The 21,233-nt window shown below is 39.1% G+C and overlaps 1 protein-coding gene across 1 annotated transcript in view; it reads right to left on the reverse strand.

The window, feature by feature from the left end:
• The window catches only part of SLC9C1 (solute carrier family 9 member C1), a 92,906-nt gene continuing 71,673 nt past the window's right edge, over nt 1-21,233 (reverse strand). Inside the window, exons 21-27 of the mRNA XM_070403773.1 lie at nt 16,419-16,517; nt 15,712-15,885; nt 8,729-8,860; nt 8,407-8,592; nt 6,478-6,604; nt 1,080-1,129; nt 1-78 (exon numbers count right to left, since the gene is read on the reverse strand). Of these exons, the coding sequence (XP_070259874.1) occupies nt 1-78; nt 1,080-1,129; nt 6,478-6,604; nt 8,407-8,592; nt 8,729-8,860; nt 15,712-15,885; nt 16,419-16,517 (846 nt within the window). The remainder of the gene's footprint in view (nt 79-1,079; nt 1,130-6,477; nt 6,605-8,406; nt 8,593-8,728; nt 8,861-15,711; nt 15,886-16,418; nt 16,518-21,233) is intronic.

Genomic DNA, 21,233 nt, shown 5'->3' on the forward strand with positions numbered 1-21,233 from the left:
TTAAAGAGCGTTGGCCTCTTGAAGGCCAGGGAACTTGGATACATTTGAATCAAAGACACCTTCACTGTCCCCATAGAACTATTAGGATAGTATAACCACCTTTCATTCAACATACACTTGTGAGGAGAGATTGGGGGGAGGGGGAGACGAGCATGCATTTTCAGAATTTTATGCCTAGTGCTAACCAAGCAAGTGGACTTCATTGATGTACAATGTATTTTTAAACAACCAAATACATAATTTTCTGGCTTGTGTATTTGTAGCAAACACTCTTCAGACTCTGGATATTATAAGTCGCATCTCCTGGAGTAATACAACCAGCTTGACAGAGACTGGAATTGAAAGTAAACTACCTAAGATCCAGCCTACCTGTAGGAGGTTACTGTACCCATATTTTTAAGAAACATAATATGAGGAGAACAAATAGATATTGTGAGGGACTTTCACTCTACTTCTCTTTGCCCCAATTTCATTTCCAGGGGCCTATAGGGTTTATTGAGTTGGGATCTTTGTGCAAAGTAGTGGAGGGTTTTGAAAATCCCAAGATCTCCAAGTAACCTATTCAATTTCATCATGGACCTTTAAATTAACCGGTCTTTGTCAGCCTTTCTGAATAACTTCGGTTAACCTAGTTATAGTACAGCATTTATTATTGAGCTTTTGCTTTGTGACAGGCACTGTGAAAACAGGGGCAAGCTGCCTTCAGGTTGGAAGATCCCCAGTGCACAGCTGAGGGGAATTTAAGCCTTCAGTCAGAGTTTCAGTGCAAGGTGGAGGAGTGGGAGGGCCATGCACACTACAACTGCAGCCATTCGGTAGTGCCTGGTTGCTTATGTGATTCAAGAGGAATATATTGGCATCTCCTGAACTTTGTTTTTCATTTCTGTAATATTTACTTCAAAATAGAAATACAATTTCCATTGTATCTTGTGCTAAGAGTAAGTGCTCATCTCAAAGTCTACAAAATGATTAGCAGGTGAAATCATTCAGAATGAAAGAAACACATTGGTAGTTTTAATAAATGCAAAAATCTCTTTTATCCAAAATACAACTTTAAAAAAATAATACTTTAAATTTACCTTGGTAGGTTTTTCAAACTGAAGGTCTTCTTCATATAGTGTGCTTGAAGCTGGTTAAAAAAAACAAAAAAAAACCCACTTTGTTAGTTCAAGCACTGAAACAAAGGATTGTTTAATCTCTCACAGTGAGGGCCTGTGATCTGAAATTGGTGGTAATCCCAATTGGTGGGAAGAAGAGTCACTTTTTAAAAATAGGATTAACAGTGTTTTATTATAAAGATTATGTAACAAATATGCAGAAAGTTTGGAAAATAGAGAAACAGAATCATCTATTGTCCCACCATCATCACACAAACACACAAGCACACACACACACACACACACACACACATATATATATATATGAAAGTATTACATATGTCCCCCAGGTATTCACCACACTATTGTCTGTGACCATGGGTTTTGCATGTATGCATACAAGTCCTTTGGTTGATCTCTTCCCAATCATCCCCACCTTCCCTTTGAAATTCAACAGTCTGTTCTATGTATCAAAAGCACCAGGTCCATTGGTAAGCAGCAGGATACATAAGAAAGTAAATAAGTTACATTCCATGCTTTCTTGTGGTTTATATTCTAATGGAGACAGACCATCAAACGTACAAATAAAAAATACAATATGAAAAAATAGTACTGCATGCAATAAAGGGCTATAGGAGCACACGGGAGAATGAAATTTTGTGAATTTGAGATGTTATCAGTGATGGCTCCATGAAGAAGCTGAAATTTAAAGGCTAAGAAGAGATTAGCTTCAGGGAATGGGGAGATGTGAGGAGGGGGATACTTAGAGAGGTCCGAACAGGAGTATGCTAAGGTATAGGAATGAGAGACCACCAGCTCTCATTACCATGTTGATGTGGCTCAGTTTTAGAGTGAGAAGGGGAAATGGCTGATAAATGGGCAGATGGTGAAGGTTCCAATATCACATCCTGCTTATACTTAATCTAAAACCCTTCAAATGATAACAGTATTGTGTGTCCATATGGATTCAGTTTTATAACTGTAACATAAAAAAATAAAATATATTTAAAATAAGCAACATAATGTTACATACATCATTACTATTTTTACTTGGCATATGTCATTGGTCTTTTTCAAATTACAATGTGGGAAATCAATTGTTGATTGATATGATAATTTAATCAATTGTATTTATCATTAGACATTTGATTACTTCTAATATTTGTTTTTATAAATAATGCTCAAATTACCATTTTTTACTGGTTTTGCTTTATTTTTTCAGAGTAAATGTCTAGAAATTATATTATTATTAATTTAGCTTTTTATTGAAGTATAATGACATAAATAGATATTTTATTTATTACTTAAACAAAAGATGTAGATGCATTTCATAGCTTTGGGAATCTTGTGATAAGTTTATCAATTTAACTGATATCAAGAAAGTAAGAATATATATTAGATTCACTACATTTTTTTTGGTCAATAGGCTTCATAATTATTTTTTAAATCTCACTAATTAAATAAATGAAACAAATTCTATTTCTTTAAATATTAGCATTTTTAAAAACACTCAAAACATTTAAACACATGAAGGCTAAATAAAATGCTATTAAACAATGAATGGATCACCAGTGATATCAAGAAAGAAATAAAAAAATTTTCTGGAAACAAATGAAAATGAACACACAACAACCTAAAATCTATGGGTTACAGCAAAAGCAGTCCTGAGAGAGAAGTTATGCATAACAGGCCTACCTCAAAAAACAAGAAAAACTTTTCATAAGTTATCTAACCCTACAACTTAAAGAATTAGAAAGAGAACAACAAGAAAAGCCTTGAGTAAGTAGAAGGAAGGAAATGATAAAGATTAGAGGAGCAATAAATGACATGGAGGCAAAAAAAAAAAAAAAAAAAAAAAAAACCAGTACAAAAAATCAATGAAACCAAGAGCTGGTTCTTTGAAAAGATAAACAAGATTGATGAACCATTAGCCAGACTCATCAAGAAACAGAGAGAACACAAATAAATAAAATCAGAAACAAAAGTGGTGAAGTAACAGCTGATGCTACAGAAATACAAAGGAAAGAAAAAGAAAAGACTTTGAACAACTACATGCCAACAAACTGGACAACCTGGGTGAAATGGACAAATTCCTAAAAAAATATAATCTTCCAAAACTGATTCAGGAGGAATCAGAAAACCTGAGTAGGCCAATAGCAATGATGAAATTGAAGCAGTAATAATAATAATAAAAATTCCCAGCAAACAAAAGCCCTGGTCCAGATGGTTTCAGAGGGCAGTTTCACCAAACCTTCAAAGAAGAGCTAACACCTATCCTCCTCAAACTATTCAAAAAAATCCAAGAGGAAAGAACACTTCCAAGCTCTATTTATGAGGCTAGCATTAGCATAATTCCAAAACCAGATAAAGACACTACAAAGAAAGAGAATTACAGGCCAATATTCCTGAAGAACATAGATGCTAAAATCCTCAATAAAATGTTAGCAAATCAGATCCAGCAATGTATTAAAAAGATCATACATCATGACTAAGTGGGATTTATTCTGGGGATGCAAAGCTGGTACAATATTTGCAAATTAATAAATGTATTACATCACCTAAACAAATTGGAAGACAAAAATCACATGATCATATCAATTGACACACAAAACATTTGATAATATCCAACACACTTTTTTGATAAAAACTCTCAATAAAGTGGGAATAAAGGATTCATATCTCAACATAATAAAGGCCATATCTGATAAACCTACAGCAAACATCATACTCAATGGGCAAAAACTAAAACCATTTCCCCTAAGAACAGGAACAAGACAGGGATGTAACTTTCACCACTATTATTCAACACAGTAATGGAAGCTCCAGCTTCAGTGATCAGACAAGAAGAAAAAATAAAAGGCATCGAAATTGGATAGAAGGAAGTTAAACTCTCATTATTTGCAGATGACATGATATTGTACATAGAAAACCAGAAAGACTCCATCAACAAAACTACTAGATTTAATAAATGAATTTGACAACATTGCAGGATACAAAATTAACACCCAGAAATTGATAGCATTTGTATACCATCTACCATTGCAACAACAAAAAAATTTAAGATACTTAGGAATAAACTTAACTAAAGAGGTAACTGACTTACACTCTGAAAGCTACAGGATGTTGAAAAAAAGAGAGGGAGAAAGATATAAACAAGTGTAAGAATATAGAGTGTTCGTGGCTTGGTAAAATTAAAATGTCCACTCTACCCAAAGCAACTACAGATTCAATGCAATCCTTGTTAAAATATAAATGGCATATTTCACAGATATAGAACAAATACTCCAAAAATTTATATGGAATTAAAAATGACCTCGAATAACTGTAGCAATCTTGAAAAAGAAGAACAAAGTAGGAGGAATCACAATACCAGATATCAAGTTATACTATAAAGCCACTCTAATCAAAGCAGCCTGGCACTAGCACAAGAACAGTCATATAGATCAATGGAACAAAATGAACAGCCCAGAAATCAACCCAAGCCATTACATTCAAATAATCTTTGTCAAAGGAGACAAAAACATACAATAGTGTCAAGACAGCCTTTTCAATAAATAGCGTTGGAAATTTGAATAGGTACATGCAGAAAAACAAAACTAGACCACCAACTTATAGCATACACAAGAATAAACTCAAAATGGATAAGGCTTAAATGTAAGTCATGAAACCATAAATACCCTAGAAGAAACCATAGGCAGCAAAATATCAGACATCTCTCCTAGCAATACCTTTGCAGATATATCTCCTAGGGCAAAGGAAACTAAGGAGACATAAAGAAATAGGACTACATCAAAATGAAAAAGCTTCTGCACTGCAAAAGAAACCATCAACCAAACAAAAAGGGAGATGACTGTAGGGGAGGACATATTTGGCAATGATACATCTGATAAAGATTTAGTATCCAAAACATATAAGGAACTGATACAACTTAACAAAAGAAAAACAAACAATCCAATTAAAAAAATGAGCAAAGACCTAAATAGGCACTTCTCCAAAGTGGACTCACAGAAGGTCAAGAGATATATGAACAAATGCTCAAAGTCACTGATCATCGGAGATATGCAAATTAAAACGACAATGAGGTATCACTTCACACCCGTCAGATTGGCTCCCATCAACAAATCAACAAATGACAAGTGCTGGTGAGGATGTGGAGAAAAGGGAATCCTAGTACATTACTGATGGGAATGCAGATTGGTGCAGTCATTATGGAAAACAGTATGGAGTTTCCTCAAAAAATTAAATACGGAACTGCCATTTGACTCAGTGATCCCACTTCTATGAATATATCCTAAGAGATCCTAAACACCAATCAGAAAGAAGGTATGCATCCCTATGTTCATAGCAGCACAATTTACAATAGCTAATATCTGGAAACAGCCCAAGTGCCCATCAGTAGATGAGTGGATAAAAAAGCTGTGGTACTTTCACACCATGAAATATTATGCAGTAGCAAAAAATATTTTGAGACAGCATGGAGGGACCTGGAGAGTATTATGCTAAACAAAGTAAGCCAGTCAGAGAAAGACAAGTATCACATAATCTCACTCATATGTAGAATCTAATGAACAAAATAAACCGATGAACAAAATAGATCCAGAGACATAGAAGCATGGAACAGACTGTGGAATCTCAGAGGAAAGACGGAGGTGGGTTGGTGGGAGGGAAGAGATTAAGCAAATAACTTGTATGCATATATATGACCCATAGACATAGATAATAGGGTGGTGAAGGCCTGGGGCAGGGTGTGTAGGCAGGTTAGAAAAGATCAATGTGGGGGAAAGGGGATGTATGTAATACTTTCAACAATAAAGTTTTGAATATATATATATATATATATATATATATATTAGCAGTGTTAAACATTTTTTCACATTTTATTTTCAATGTAAATTCCCTCTGAATTATCTTTTACTGATCTACCTAAAACTTATTTTCACAGCTTTAATCAATGGCATAATAGCAGATATTAAATAATAATTTAATGTTTATCATGAGAAATTTGTATGAAGTTTATTAAATAGATATTCATTCAGTTCCAGTGATTTATATCTCTGTTGCTCAGACAGTATGACACTATTATTAGTATTATTATTATATAATATATTTTAATTTTGGGGAAGAGCTACAAGTTCCCTCACTGATAATTTTTTTCATATTATATTTATAATTGTACATGTTTAATTCTTATAGATGAAATATAGAATAGTTTATACCTATAACAAACATTTTTAGTACCACAAATATTTTAATGCATCCATTAAAAATGTAAAAGAATTCCTCAGTACTCTAGACAGGATGAATACAATTTCCAAATATGTATATAGCTATTTTATAAATGGAAAGTAAGTTCTCAATTGCTCAAGGAAACCTAACTCACATTCTTGTTCTCCTGGAACAGATGATTTAAGTGAAGGTACAAACTTTTTAGTTTTCCATCTGAATTTTTTCGTATCAATCGAAGTCTGAACAATCATTACCTTTGTGAAATTTTCAGTGCCTTGTATCTGAAAGTTGACAGACTATAAGTTAATTTCTGAATAAATATCATACCATTAAATGTTCCTCTTGTAAGCTCCTATCCCAAGCCCTCTCTAAATATCTGTGCCTGAAAATTGAAAACATCATTAGATATTAGAAGATATCTTAAAATCTCTGGACATGCTGGTTTTATGAAAGTCAGTATTCCATATACTTTCACTGATTTTTAAATATTTTGCTCATTTCTCTTAAAGTAAGAAAAATGATCAAGAGTTAATTTTCAACGGCCCCTTAAAATATCACCCAAAGAGTTTTTTTGGGGGGATTGTTTTTTTATTTTTCACATGGCAGAAAGCAAGTTTAAAATACCGTGGCATTCCAGGCATGTAATTCAGCATAGAGAATATAGTCAATAATATTGTAATAACTATGTGCCAGTGGGTACTTGAATTATCAGGGTGGGGGGATCACTTAATAAATTACGTAATTGTCTAAACACTATGCTAAACACCTGAAACTAATATAAAATAATAATGAATGTCAACAGTAATTAAAAAATTACGGGAGTTCCAGAAATCCAACTGTGTGTTGTGGCTGTTTTCAGTGTGCTCTGAATGACATCGGTCCCCAGATCCACAGTGAGCAGGGCTTTATCCCTAGGGGAGTGGACAGAGTTGGGCAGGCTTTGGTCTGCCATGAGATTCTCCTGTTAGGCCTTCTACATTCCCAGCTAGCACCCACACCAATGTTCTGTTATTATGTATTCAAGACTAGAGGTTGAGAGCACCATAGTGAAGAATAACGTTTAGCTTCCTGTCAGTGGACATCACATTGGTATTGGTGGCGTTCTACTTAGAAAATTTTCTTATAACCATTTCTCACCTCAGGATTTCTTTTAGTCCCACCTCGTGTTTCTTTTGGGTTCCAGATTTAGCCTGTACGTACTTTTATCAAAGCTATAAATGTTTTATTTAGTGTATTTTTTGCTTCTTTCCACTTGGCTGAGAGCTTTTTTGAGGGAAAGGTGCAAGTTTCATTTGTCTTGATCACTTTAGCATCTAGCACTGTTTCTGAACACACAATGCAGTATACACATGATGTGTTGTGGAATTGTACATCTGAACCTGTACAATTTTGTTAACCAGTGTCATGCCAATAAATTCAATAAAATGAATAAAAATTCAAAAATTAAAATATATACCTGATTTAATTGGTTCTAGGCTCCCTTTCCATTTACTTTCTGTATTTTATATGTCCACTGATTTCTCCCGACACATGCCCACTTATTCTACCCCAACATACATACACGCACACATGATGCCTGTGTGTGCACACAGTCTTCTTTCTTTCCTTCTTCAAATGGCATAGCTTCTCATTTTTATTGGAAGAAAACTTGGCAGCTTGAAAATGAGATGTTCTTCACTTTTACATCCATTGCAGTGTAGCTGGGGAAGTACCACTGGTACTCAGTTCAGCATGGGCCCAGAAGAATGTTTTTAGGGTAGTATTGATACAGCACAGAGAGTGTGGTCCTTTTGCAATGTCTAAATGAGCTTAATAGGCCCTCTTTTGCTATTTACCACTGGAAAATTTAACTGTGGCCAAAATGTACAGCTTTGCCTGCTTCATTGACATTGAGCAGGCATTGCTTGGTGTTTGGGCCACTCAGTGCCAAAGCAATCAATGGACTTGGGACAGGTGTGTGTTTATGGAGTGAGATGGGAAAGGAAGAGAATAGGAAAGGGGAAAGGTGACAATTTTTCTAACATTAATACATTGTTGGACATATAGCATACAAACCTTGAAACATGAATCAATATTTCTTTACCTGATGGCATGTTAAAGGAATTGAGGAAGGTGCTTTATAAGCTTTTCGCAAATGACAATCTTCTACAGCTCCATGTATAAGGATGACATAAATAACATGTTCATCATAGATGTCACATTTGGTGCTCTTTGGTATATCTTTTACATAAACATTAGAGAGCTTTAATTGCATCTTGTAGGTCCAATCCTAGAGGGAAAATTTTTTTTGTAGTCCACTTTTTGTTTATAAAGTTTAATATAAATTCCTTAATAGTTAATTTCTAACAGTACTTAAATGTAATTCCACTCAGAGAAAAGGATATATTTACATAAACAGCTCTTACCTCATAGGATAAATGTTCCCTGATTTTTTGGGCAGTAATAGAAAGTCCAAGTTTTAGCCACATTTTATATTCAATGTCAGGAGACAAGTATTCAAAAGCATCGTACAAGTGACTTTTGGGAATAAAACATGTCTGGAAAAAGCGAGATATAAATTTAATATTTTATTCTGTTCACTTATAGTTTAAGGAAATAAGCTTTACTCATTTATCTATAATATTAAACCTAAAAAATCTAATCTAATAAAAGAGAAACATGCAAATTGACTGCACCTCTGCTATGCTCCAAGCCACGCCCACCAGCCAATCAGAGCGACTATATGAAAATTAACCCAACCACAGAGCTGGAGCAAGCAGGAGGCTTGGTTGCCCCGGCAATGGAGGAAATCAAGCTTCTTGCCTGCCCTGGCTGGCTGTGGCCTCCATTCAAGGCAACAAAGTTTCAATTATAGAAGACAAATAAATCCCAGATACCTGCTTCCAGCCAGCCTCCACTGGGAGCTTGGGTGGCTGGGGGCAGTGGCCAGCCTGCAAACATCCATCAGCCCCTCACCTAGGCTGGCCAGGCACCCCAGGGGGGACCCCCACCCTGAAGGGGCTGTGGCCAGCTTACAAACAGCCATCAGCCCCTCACCTAGGCTGGCCAGGCACCCTAGAGTGCAAATTTTTGTGTACCGGGCCTCTAGGTAAATTATATAAGATTCATGTTACTGCCTAGAAACCTAATAAAATGTTTATATTAGTAAATATTTGTGTGATCTTGTTATGCTCTAAGTAGTAAAAGACTACATGATCCAATGAAAGGTTCTTTATTATTTTTACAGATTCTGAAAAAATAAAGAAAGAAAACAAAGGCCCAGAATCATTTAACTTTTTAAAGTAAAGATGTAAATATTTCTACAAATACATTATTTGAGGGGAACAGCATTTTAGGCAACAATAAAATGCTGATGCTAATAACAAAATAAGACTATTCTTTAAAAAAAAGACTATTCTTATTCCATTAGGAATGATATTATGAATGTACAAGACATTGTGTATGTTGGTTTTTATTTCTCTTATGTATCTGTAAGTGAGATTGTTGGTTTTTATTTCTTTTATGTATCTATAAGTGAGATTGCTGGATAAGATGAAGTGAGATTTCTAACTTCATAAGAAACTGCCAAACTATTTTCATAAGGAGTTGTAACATTTTACACTCTTTTCAGCCATGTCTTTGCATCCTCGCCAGTACTTGGTATTCAGTCTTTTAAAAATTTTTAGTCATTATAGTTGGTATAACCTCATCATACTTTTAATTTGAATTTTTCTGAGAGCTGATGATATTGAGCATCTTCTTCATGTGTTTATTGGCCACTTGTACATTCCTTTGTGAAGTGTCTGTTCAAATCCTTTGTCCAATTTTTAATTTGGTAACTTGTCTTATTTCTGAGTTATAAGAATCCTTTAAATGTTCCTTTGTCCTTTGCCAAGGCCTTTTTTAGTTAAAGGTGTTGTGAAAAGCAGCCCCTCCCCCTCAGTCCATTGCCCTTTTCATATTTTTTATGGTGTCTTTCTAAAGAGCAGAAGATTTTTAATTTTAGTGACATCAAGTTTATCAATATTTCCTTATGTGGTTGGTGCTGTTTATGTCCTAGCTAAGAAATCGTTGCTTATTTCAAGATCTCTTGTGTTTTCTTCTGGATTGTTTTATCGTTGTAGTTTTTATGTGTAGGCCCATGGTCATTCCCAATTAATTTCTGTGCAGTCTACCATTGCTTCCACAGAGACATCTAGTTGGTCAGGATCATTTGGTGAAAATGTCGAAAATCAATTGACTATGCATATGTGGACTTATTTCTTAATTCTCTCTTCTGTTTCATGGATCTATATTGCCTTAACCTTAGGCCAATACCATACCATCAATCAATACCATCTTGGTTATTATATATTTACAATGTCATATGATTCTTTATCAAATTTGTTTTATCTATTCTAGGTCCTTTGAATTTTCATATGCATTTTACAAGTAGCTTGTACATTTCTATAAGATTTCACTGAGGTTGCATTAAATCTATAAATCAATTTTGGAAGAATGGATATCTATATCCTAATATATATAAAGAGCTAGGTGCCCATCACAACTGAACGGGCGACCAGTCACCATGAAGTGCATGGAGCACCTCTCGGTCCTCCCCTCCCCTGGCCCCCGAGCAGCTCACTATGAGGGGGCGGGCTGGTGTTGGGGTAGGCCTGGGGACTGTTGAGTGGTGGTGGTGGGCTGCATCGCGGGGTGGCCGTGAGTTTAGCGGAGCAGTCACCCAGGCAACAGTGAGTTTCGTGAAGCAGTCCTGGGGCGGGGGAGTTATGCAGAGCAGTCACAGGGCAGAGGGAGGGAGGAGTATCACAGAGCGTCCAGTGGTGAGCTTCGTGGGGTGGCAGCAAGCTTTGTGGAGCAGTCGAGGGACAGGGAGAGCCTTGCGGAGTGTCCTGGGGTGGGGAGCTTCACATAGTGTCGCAGGGCAGCACAGGCCATGCGACAGAAGCCATGCGACAGAGGCCATGCTAGGCCTAGGGACCCTAACCACATGCTGGGCTTCTAGTCTATATATATATAAAGAGCCAAGGGCCATCACATCTGAAACAACAGAATGGATGACCAAACAGGCTGAGTGGGGTGACAAGGCCAGAATGGGAGTTAGTGAGGGACAACCAAATGACTGAGCAGCAGGCTGTGTGGGGTGACCAGGCTGGCAGGGGGGGCAGTGAGGGGCGATTGGGCCAGCAGAGGGGGCCAGTGAGGGGTAACCAGGGTGACAAGGGGGCAGTTGGGGGCAACCAGGCTGGCAGGGGGGCAGTTAGGGGTGACCAGGCTGGCAGAGGGGAGGCTGTTGGGGGCCACCAGGCCAGCAGGAGGAGTAGTAAGGGGCTACCATGCTGGTGGAGGGTGCAGTTAGGAGTGATCAGGTCGGCAATCAGAGGTGATTAGGGGTGATCAGGTTGGCAGGCAGGTGAGTAGTTGGGAGCCAGCGGTCCTGGATTGTGAGTGTGATGTCTGACTGCTGGTTTAGGCCCCATCCTGTCCAGTCAGACATCCTCCGAGGGGTCCCGGATTGGAGAGGGTGCAGGTTGGGCTGAGGGGACCGCCCCCTGGGCACAAATTTCATGCACTGGGCCTCTGGTGTATATATTAAAGCCTAAGCAACCGAACAACTGAATGACCGAATGACTAGTCGCTATGATGCACACTGACCACTAGGGGGCAGAGGCTAAACACAGGAGCTTCCCTCTGGTGGTCAGTGTGCTCCCACAATGGGAACCTCTTCTGCCTTCACAGCAGCGCTAATGAGCAGCAGCAGTGGCAGGTGCAGTGGGGCCAGAATGAGCAGGAGCAGTGAAGCACCTGGCCCGGGCTCGGGCTACTTCCCGGCCACCTGCCACTTTTCACACTACTCCATCCCTCAGGGGATGTCAGACTGCTGGTTTTGGTCCACAGGATTGGGCCAAAACCGGCAGTCCAAAATCCCCTGAGGGGTCCCAGATTGCGAGACAGTGCAGGCCATGCTGAGGGACCCCACCGGTACAGGAATCTTTGCACCGGGCCTCTAGTCTTAAATGAAATTATGGCTTCCAAACTATGAAGATGTTCTACCTCTTTATTTACTTAAAGCTTCTATAAATTCTCAAGAAAATGTTTTTTAGTTTTCATTGTACAAAAGGGCTTGCACATCTTTTGTTAACTTATTCTTATCCACTTACCTAGTACAATAGGGTTAGAAAAAGAAATAACTGACATAAGAATTATAAAGAACACATTAAAATTGTCTCTGTAGATGACATGATATCTACATTTCAAAAATTCTAAAGAATCTACCAAAACTAACTAGGATTTATAGCAAATTTAGCAATGTAGCAAGATACAACTTCAAATTCCAAACAACTGGAAACAAATTTAGTTTTGTCTCATCCTGTGCATGTGTAGCTCACCCCTCAACTAGCGACTTACAGAGAACCATCACACAGACTCCTCAGCCCCTTCCAGGTAACTCCTTGCAGGCCTGGCTCTGCAGATTCCTGCCAGGTTAGCTGCCCCAACTTCCAATCTTCCCCTTCTTAGATCACCTTCCATTTTGGTTATTGTTGCTTGTGGTTGGAAATGGTCCTACGCAGAAGGTCAAGAAGGATGTGGAGCTTATATTGTGAGTGTCTCTTCTCTCAAGGTTTCTAGACAGACACTGCCTCTTTTCCAATGGCTAAAAACATTTGCCTCATATATTTTGTTAAGTTCTATGATTGTTTCTGATGTGTGCTAATATGCTACCAGTAGCTTCATTATAGTCAGAAGTTGAAGGATAGGGTATTTTTATGCAACCCCAAGTGTTGTATAATTCTACTTGTATATATTCTAATATGTACTGCTGAATGATAGAAACATTTTAAAATTTTCCTTTGCCTTCTTCCTCTTCCCCACCCACTTTTAAGGCAATTAGGTCATTTGGCCTGAAGGGCCTCCCACATTCTAGATTTATCTAACTATTTTCTCCTGGTGTTAATTAATTTGTTTCTCTCCTTCCTGCCTTTTCTGTAAACCTGGTAGATCTAGAGGCTTCAGGTTTTGTCTTTCATTGTATAAGAAGACTTTCTGGGTGATACCAGTACTTCTACTACATCGTATCATGAGGTATATGATATTAAGTTGTCCCACTTTTAATGATGTTAAGATTGTCCTTAAGGTGGTGTCAGCCTGGTACTTGCATCATAAACTTTTCCATTAAAATACTCCACATCAGTTGATGATTGAAGCTTAGTTCCATTATTTCATAGAGATGGCAAGATGGAGATTCTAATTCTCTCATTCTATATTTGTAAGCTGAAATTCTTTATAGAAAAATTTTTCCTCATCATTTTTTGTTGTTGTTGTTGTTACCTTGGAAGAATTCATAGTGAATAGGCAGGATAAATGTTTAGTTCTTTTTATTGATATCCCAGAAACTGTATCTAATAAAAGAGTAATATGCAAATTAACCGCCACTCCCTAACTCTGTCACTCCCTCACTCCATTACAAAGATGGCGGCGGCCACCGAGCTGGAACAAGCAGGAGGCTTGGGTTGCCCCAGCGATGGAGGAAGCCAAGCTTCCCGTCTTCCCTGGCCAGCCCTGAGCTCCACTCAAGGCTAAAAAGTTTCAATTATAGAAGATAAATACATCCCAGATACCTGCTTCCAGCTGGCGTGGCCTCCGCTCAAGGAGGGGCTGGGAACATGGGTTGCCAGGGGCAACCCAGGCTTTGAGCTGGACCAAGGCAACAAAGTTTCAATTATAGAAGTTAAATAAATCCAAGATACCTGCTTCCAGCCAGCCTCCACTGAAAGCATTTGTGGCTGGGGGTTGTGGCCAGCCTGCAAACAGCCATCAGCCCCTCGACCAGGCTAGCCAGGCACTCCAGTGGGAACCCCTACCCTCAAGGGTGTGTGACCAGCATGAAAACAGCCTCAGCCCCTCAACCAGGCTGGCCACATCCCCATGGGGTGAGGGTCCACACTGGGGGGCTTGAGAGCCTGCAAACAGCCATCAGCCCCTCACCCAGGCTGGCCAGGCACCCCATGGGGACCCCCACCATGAAGAGGGTGTTGCTAGGCTGAAAACGGCCCTCAGCCCCTCACCCAGGCTGGCCAGGCACCCCAGCAGGACACCCACCCTGATCTGGGTCACCTTAAGGGCAAACCAGCCGGCCCCCACCAGTGTACCAGGCCTCTATCCTATATAATAAAAGGCTAATATGCAAATTGATCCTAACAGCAGAATGACTGGGAATGACTGGTCACTATGATACACATGACCACCAGGAGGCAGACACTGAATGCAGGAGATGCCCCCTGGTGGTCAGTGCGCTCCCACAGGGGGAGCTCTGCTCAGCCACAAGCCAGGTTGATGGCTGCCAGCACAGCGGTGGTGGCAGGAGCCTCTCCTGCCTCCTCAGCAGCTCTAAGGATGTCCAACCGCAGCTTAGGCCTGCTCCCTGCTGACAAGTGGACATCTCCTGAGGGTTCCCGGGCTGCCAGAGGGATGTCTGACTGCCAGCTTAGGCCCGTTCCCCCGGGGAGCAGGCCTAAGCCAGCAGGTGGACATCCCCTGAGGGGTCCCAAACTGCAAGAGGGCACAGGCTGGGCTGAGGACCCCCCCCACCCTGAGTACACAAATTTTTGTGCACTGGGCCTCTAGTTGAAAATAAAAATTTGGTGTCATTATGACTTATATTCTTTTATGTATTTATGGGGTTCAATTTTTGCTGCTATTGTTCTTTGTGTGTTCAAATTAGGGCAGTGGGAGCCTCTGTTGCTTTGAGGACTTTGTTTTCAATCTCGTCTAGGGAAACTTCCATCCACTTTACTCAATTTTTCTATTAACAAATCTTAGCTGTCTCAGTTTTCCCCCTTTTGACCCCCCAGATTTTGTATTCATAGTTAACACATCCCACCTAATTTCCTCATCGGAGATCTCATATGATTGGTTTTTCTGATTAAATGCTTCTTTCAATAGTGTAGGTTAACTTTTATTTATTTATTTTTAGTCCTTACCTGAGGATATTTTTCCCATTGCTTTTCAGAAAGGAGGGAGAGAGAGAGAGACAAAGAAAGAGACAGAGACAGAGATATCTGACTGGTTGCCTCCCATATGCACCTGGACTAGGGGCCAGGAGCAAACACGCAACCCAGGTACCTGCTCTTGACCAAGAATTGAACGTGCAATCCTTCTGTGCCCAGGTGGACACTCAAACCACAGAGCAACACTGGCCAGGGCATTGTAGGTTAACTTTTGCAAGGTATTTTGTCAGGATGTTATACTGGATAAGTACAATTATGTTAACAAATTCTGTTCCTTTGCCATTTTTTTAAATTCCCACTAGATGGTAAGCATATACAGTACTAAGTACAAAGATAATCTTAAATTTGATACTAGATATTTAACAAGATACAACAGTAAGACATGGGTGATGTTTTCTGACCTCCACTACAGTTTTGCAGATGGCAGAATATTTCATGGGTTCATTAGTTAAACAGTTCAGCTCTCCTATTGTTTCCCCACTGATCACATAGTCTGTGAAAATTATCTGATGATCTTTTTCCTCTGATTCAGAGAGTAATTGGTCAGCCATCAAACCTGATTTTGATCTTTGAAGCTGTTTAGGGACAAAAAAAGAGAAAAATATGTATGCCAGATAATATACCAAAACTATCTAATTTATGGTTTTCTTTACTGTTGGTTTTAATAATTTTAATATGTGCATATTATTTTGAAAATATTTATTACTTGTATTTTTAAGCATATTTATTAAATTAGTAATGACTTAGAAACAAAGCATTCTTAAATACTTCAATCTTTCTGATTCCTCCTACTCAGTCAACCTATACCTGCCTTAAATGGCTTAATGCTCAACTCAGACAAATGCAAGATGAATAACAATTTATATTATATTTTTTTATCTTAAATATGATCCTTTTATTTTTTTTGTTATCTATGGGAAAGTACAGCTTCAAAGGTGGTGGGTGGCGTTATCCATTGTGTTTGAACAAGAAGAATTGCTGTTCAGATGGTAGCTGATAACTTAAAAAAGAAACAGTGTAGTCCTTAACAGAGAAAACTACTAATTCTCAATTTTATAAAGTTTTTAACTAATGCTCACAAGTGAATTTATAAATAACTCTTCCTTACCTTTATCATACCTGAAATAATTACATAAATTCCTAAGGTCTCATCACCTTCTTCAAATATAGTATTTCCACAATCAAAAGTTATAAGTTTGGCTTTTTCCTAGAATATAATCACCAAATACATGCTATAAACAATATTTTAGCAGTGGTTGGGGATGTTTAAGTTTACACTTTAATACTGTTTTTACAATTTTAAAGTAAATATCACTCAGTAAGATTTGAGGCATTGCATTAGTAATAAATTTGTAAGAGAAAATAGAAATTATGAATAGCAAAGAGGAAAAGGTGAACATTCATACATATATCTGGTGGGGAATTTACACATGGGTTAAGAAGAAATAATCTAACCCAGGAATAAAAATGTAATGGAAGAATGAAAATATTTTGTCTGGATGAAAAATAATAACAGATGCAGGCTAATGGCAAATACATGTTTCATATATACTTATGCTCTTAAACATCAGATGAATAAAAATGTATTTATTCTAAATATTTTAATCAGGTGGACAAATATAACTGGTCTTTTGGCACCAAGTAGATGTAGAGAAAGAATCTATATATATAAAAGCCTAAGTGATTGGCTGACTGGCTGACCAGCCAAATAACCAGTAGCTATGATGGACACTGACCACCAGGGGGCAGAAGCTCAACACAGGAGCTGCTGAACTGCATTCACTGGCAGCTGTGGTTCTTGGGTGACACACTGGAACCAGAGAGGAGCGAGCCCGATTCCCAGGGTGTGCCACGAAGAACTGCCTTCTCGCAATCCAAGACCCCTCAGGGGATGTCAGAGAGCCGGTTTTGGCCTGATCCCCGTAGGCCAGGCCAAGGGACCACACTGGTGCACGAATCCATGCATCAGGCCTCCAGTGTTATTAGAACAATATAGGCCCATTTATTTGTTTATTCCATAAACACTTACTGAGCAACCCTATTCAATAAGCGAAGTGTCAGAGGATGAATAGTCACAAGAAAAATGAGTTAAAAAATATAGTTCACAGAGAAAAATGGCGACCAGCAGGAAGGCAGAGAGGGAGAGAGTGTGAGAGCACAAGGAAGTGATAGAGGAGTGTGTGGACGTGTGTGGTGTGTGTGTGTATGAGCTAGGGACAGTTAGATTCTGCAGGTCTTCTAAGGGGCTGCTAAACCAGGCAGCCTTAGGCGGCTGAGCCTTGCTCCCTGTGCGGACACTCCTGGGTGGCCAGCACGGGCACAGCGACCATGCCATTTTGGGAATCAGAGCTGCTTGAGACTAGGATCCTGGCCTCAGCACCACCCACTCTGATCTCAGACGCATACCAGGAGCCTGCAGCCACTGAGGACAGAGACATGTGACCACAGCTACAGACCTGCGGACACCAAAAGTTCAGAAATCCCTGCGGCAGATCAGTGAGTAACAGAGCCCATCCCCCTCCCTGCAGGCGCACAGGCAGCGCCATAGTAACTGATAGACCCACCCCTTTCCGGGGCCTCAGTGCTGTCACAGGAACTTTAGCTTGGAAGTGCTTGAGCACCTTGGAACTGGTCCCACGTAGTGCCCGCTCCAGGAGCCCTGGGCTGGGAGCAATCACAGGAACACCAAAAATTTGTCCCGTGTAGCGTGGGACCCAGGTACCCCAATTCTCTGGGCAGGAGGCAGCACCAAGTACCAGTGTCTTGACTGTGTTTCTTATCACCTGTGCCTGAGATCCCTGACTCCCTGTGCATTCATACTGAGAGCCAGTGACTCCAATTCTTGGTGCAAGGGTACACAGGGACCCTGATTCTCAATGCGAGGTCGAGCGAAGCAACAGAGACTCTGATACTGGATTCTTGGGGAACTCTGACTCCTGGCGCATGCTAGGGGGCGCTGACTTTCAACACACTCCAGGGAGGTCTCTGTTTCAGCATGGTGCAGGCAGGGTCCCTGATTCTAAGGGCCCGCACAAGGCCACATTGAGCGCTGGCAACACTGACTCTGAGCAAGCCTGGTTCAAACCAACCCACAACAACCACACATCTTAGTGTCAGAGCTCTTCAGTGACACTAAGGTGGTGGGAGGCTCCCACTTCACACGGCCCAGGCCCACACAACTCGACGTTTGAACCATCAGGAGATAATCAGAATGAAGAGACGACACAACACCCAGAGGAAAGACAATGAGGAGTCACCAAGAAAGGAAATTAATGAAGTTGAAGCATGCAACATGACAGAAAAAGAATTCAGAATAATGGTTGTACAATTCATTCACCAGATGGATGAGAAAATCAACAACCTATGCAAGAATCAGGAAGAAATGAAAAGTGATATAGCTACAATCAAAAACACCATGGAAAGTTTCAACAGCAGACTAGAAGAAGCAGAGGATCGAATTAGTGAGTTAGAAGATAAGGCAGAGAAACAAGCTCAATCTGAACAGCAACTGGAGAAAAAAATTAAAAAGCAAGAGGAAAGCCTAAGGGAGCTTTGGCACAACATGAAAGGAAGTAACATACACATAATAGGGCTGCAAGAAGGACAAGAAGAGCAGCAAGGATTAGAAAATCTATTTGAAGAAATAATGTCAGAAAACTTCCCAGATATGGGGAAGGAAAAAGTTACACAAGTACAGAGAGTCCCAAGCAAGATGAACCCCAAAAGACCCACACCAAGACACGTCGTAATAGTGATGGCAAATGTGCAAGACAAAGAGAGAATCTTAAAGGCTGCAAGAGAGAAACAGAGAGTTACCTACAAAGGATCCCCCATCAGATTATCAAATGATTTCTCAACAGAAACACATCAAGCTAGAAGGGAATTGAAGGAGGTATACAAAGTGTTGCAAAGCAAAAGACTGAATCCAAGAATACTATATCCAGCAAGATTATCAATCAAAATTGAAGGGAAAATCAGGAGCTTTGCAGACAAAAAAAGGGTAAGGGAGTTTATCACTACCAAGCCAGCACTGCAAGAAATGCTAAAAGGAATGCTGTAAAAAGAAGAAATATAAAGGTATGAAAATAGAAATGACTCCAAGCATGTACCTTTCAATAATAACTTTAAATGTAAACAGACTAAACGCTCCAATCAAAAGACATCAAGTGGCTGAATGGATAAAAAGACATGACCCATATATATGCAGTCTACAAGAGACCCACCTCACAAAAAGGGACTCACACAGGCTGAAAGTGAAGGGATGGAAAAATGTCTTTCAGGAAAATGGAAATGAAAAAAAAGCTGGGGTAGCAATACTTATATCTAACAAAATAGACCTCAAAGTGAAGGCCATAACAAGAGATAAGGAAGGCCACTTCATAATATTAAAGGGATCGATACAACAAGAGGATATAACCCTTATAAACATATATGCACCCAATGCAGGAGCACTCAAATACATAAAAAGCCTCCTGGAAAATAACAAGGGAGAGATCAACAACAACACAATCATAGTAGGGGACTTAAACACACCACTGACATCACTGGATAAATCCTCTAGACAAAAAATCAGCAAAGAAACAGCAATCCTAAATGACTCACTAGATCAGATGGACTTAATTGACATCTTCAGAACGTTTCATCCCAAAGCCACAGAATATACGTTCTTCTCAAGTGCACATGGGACATCTTCAAAAATAGACCACATATTGGGTCACAAGCAAAGTCTCCCCAAATACAAGAAGATTGAAATCATACCAAGCATCTTCTCAGATCACAAGGGCATAATATTAGAAATAAACCACAATAAAAACATACAAAAAACTCAAACACTTGGAGCTGAATAGCATGTTACTAAATAATGATTGGGTTACCAGTGAGATCAAAGTAGAAATGAAAAACACCCTTGAAACTAATGACAATAACAGTACAACAACCCAAAATCCATGGGACACAATGAAAGCAGTCCTGAGAGGGAAGTTTATAGCACTACAGGCCTACCTCAAAAAACAAGAAAAAATGGTAGTAAATCATTTACCTCTACAACTCAAAGAATTAGAAAAAGAACAACAACAACAAAAAATCCCAGAGTGAACAGAAGAAAGGAAATAATAAAGATCAGAGCAGAAATAAATGACATAGAGACCAAAAAACAAACAAACAAACAAAAAAAAAAAACAATAGAAAAGATCAATGAAAGCAAGAGCTGTTTCTTTGAAAGGATAAACAAGATTGATGAGGCTCTAGCCAGGCTCACAAAGCAAAGAGAGAGGACTCAAATAAACAAAATCAGAAATGAAAGAGGTGAAATAACGACAGATCCCTCAGAAATTCAAAGAATTGTTAACAAACACTATGAACAACTCTGCTCTAACAAACTAGACAACCTGGAGGAAATGGACATATTCCTAGAAAAATACAATCTTCCAAAACTCAATCCAGAGGATTCTAAAAATCTCAACAGCCCAATAATGATGGAAGAAATTGAAGCAGTCATCAAAAAGCTCCCAGCAAACAAAAGCCCAGGGTCAGACAGCTTCACAGGGGAGTTTTACCAAACATTCAAGGAAGAACTAAAACCTATCCTTCTCAGACTATTCCAAAAAATTCAAGAAGGAACACATCCCAGCTCATTCTATGAAGCCAGCATCACCCTAATACCAAAACCAGATAGAGACAACACAATGAAAGAGAATTATAGGCCAATATCCCTCATGAACATAGTTGCCAAAATACTCAACAAAATTCTAGCAAATCGGATCCAGCAGTACATCAGAAAGATCATACATCATGACCAAATAGGATTTATCCCAGGGATGCAAGGATGGTACAATATCCGCAAATCAATAAATGTGATTAATCACATAAACAAATTGAGAGATAAAAACCACATAGTCATATCAATTGATGCAGAAAAAGCATT

The sequence above is a fragment of the Myotis yumanensis genome, unplaced genomic scaffold (assembly GCF_028538775.1).
Source record: "Myotis yumanensis isolate MYYU_CA2020_CCGP unplaced genomic scaffold, mMyoYum1.0.hap1 SCAF_2, whole genome shotgun sequence".
NCBI classification, from domain to species: domain Eukaryota; kingdom Metazoa; phylum Chordata; class Mammalia; order Chiroptera; family Vespertilionidae; genus Myotis; species Myotis yumanensis.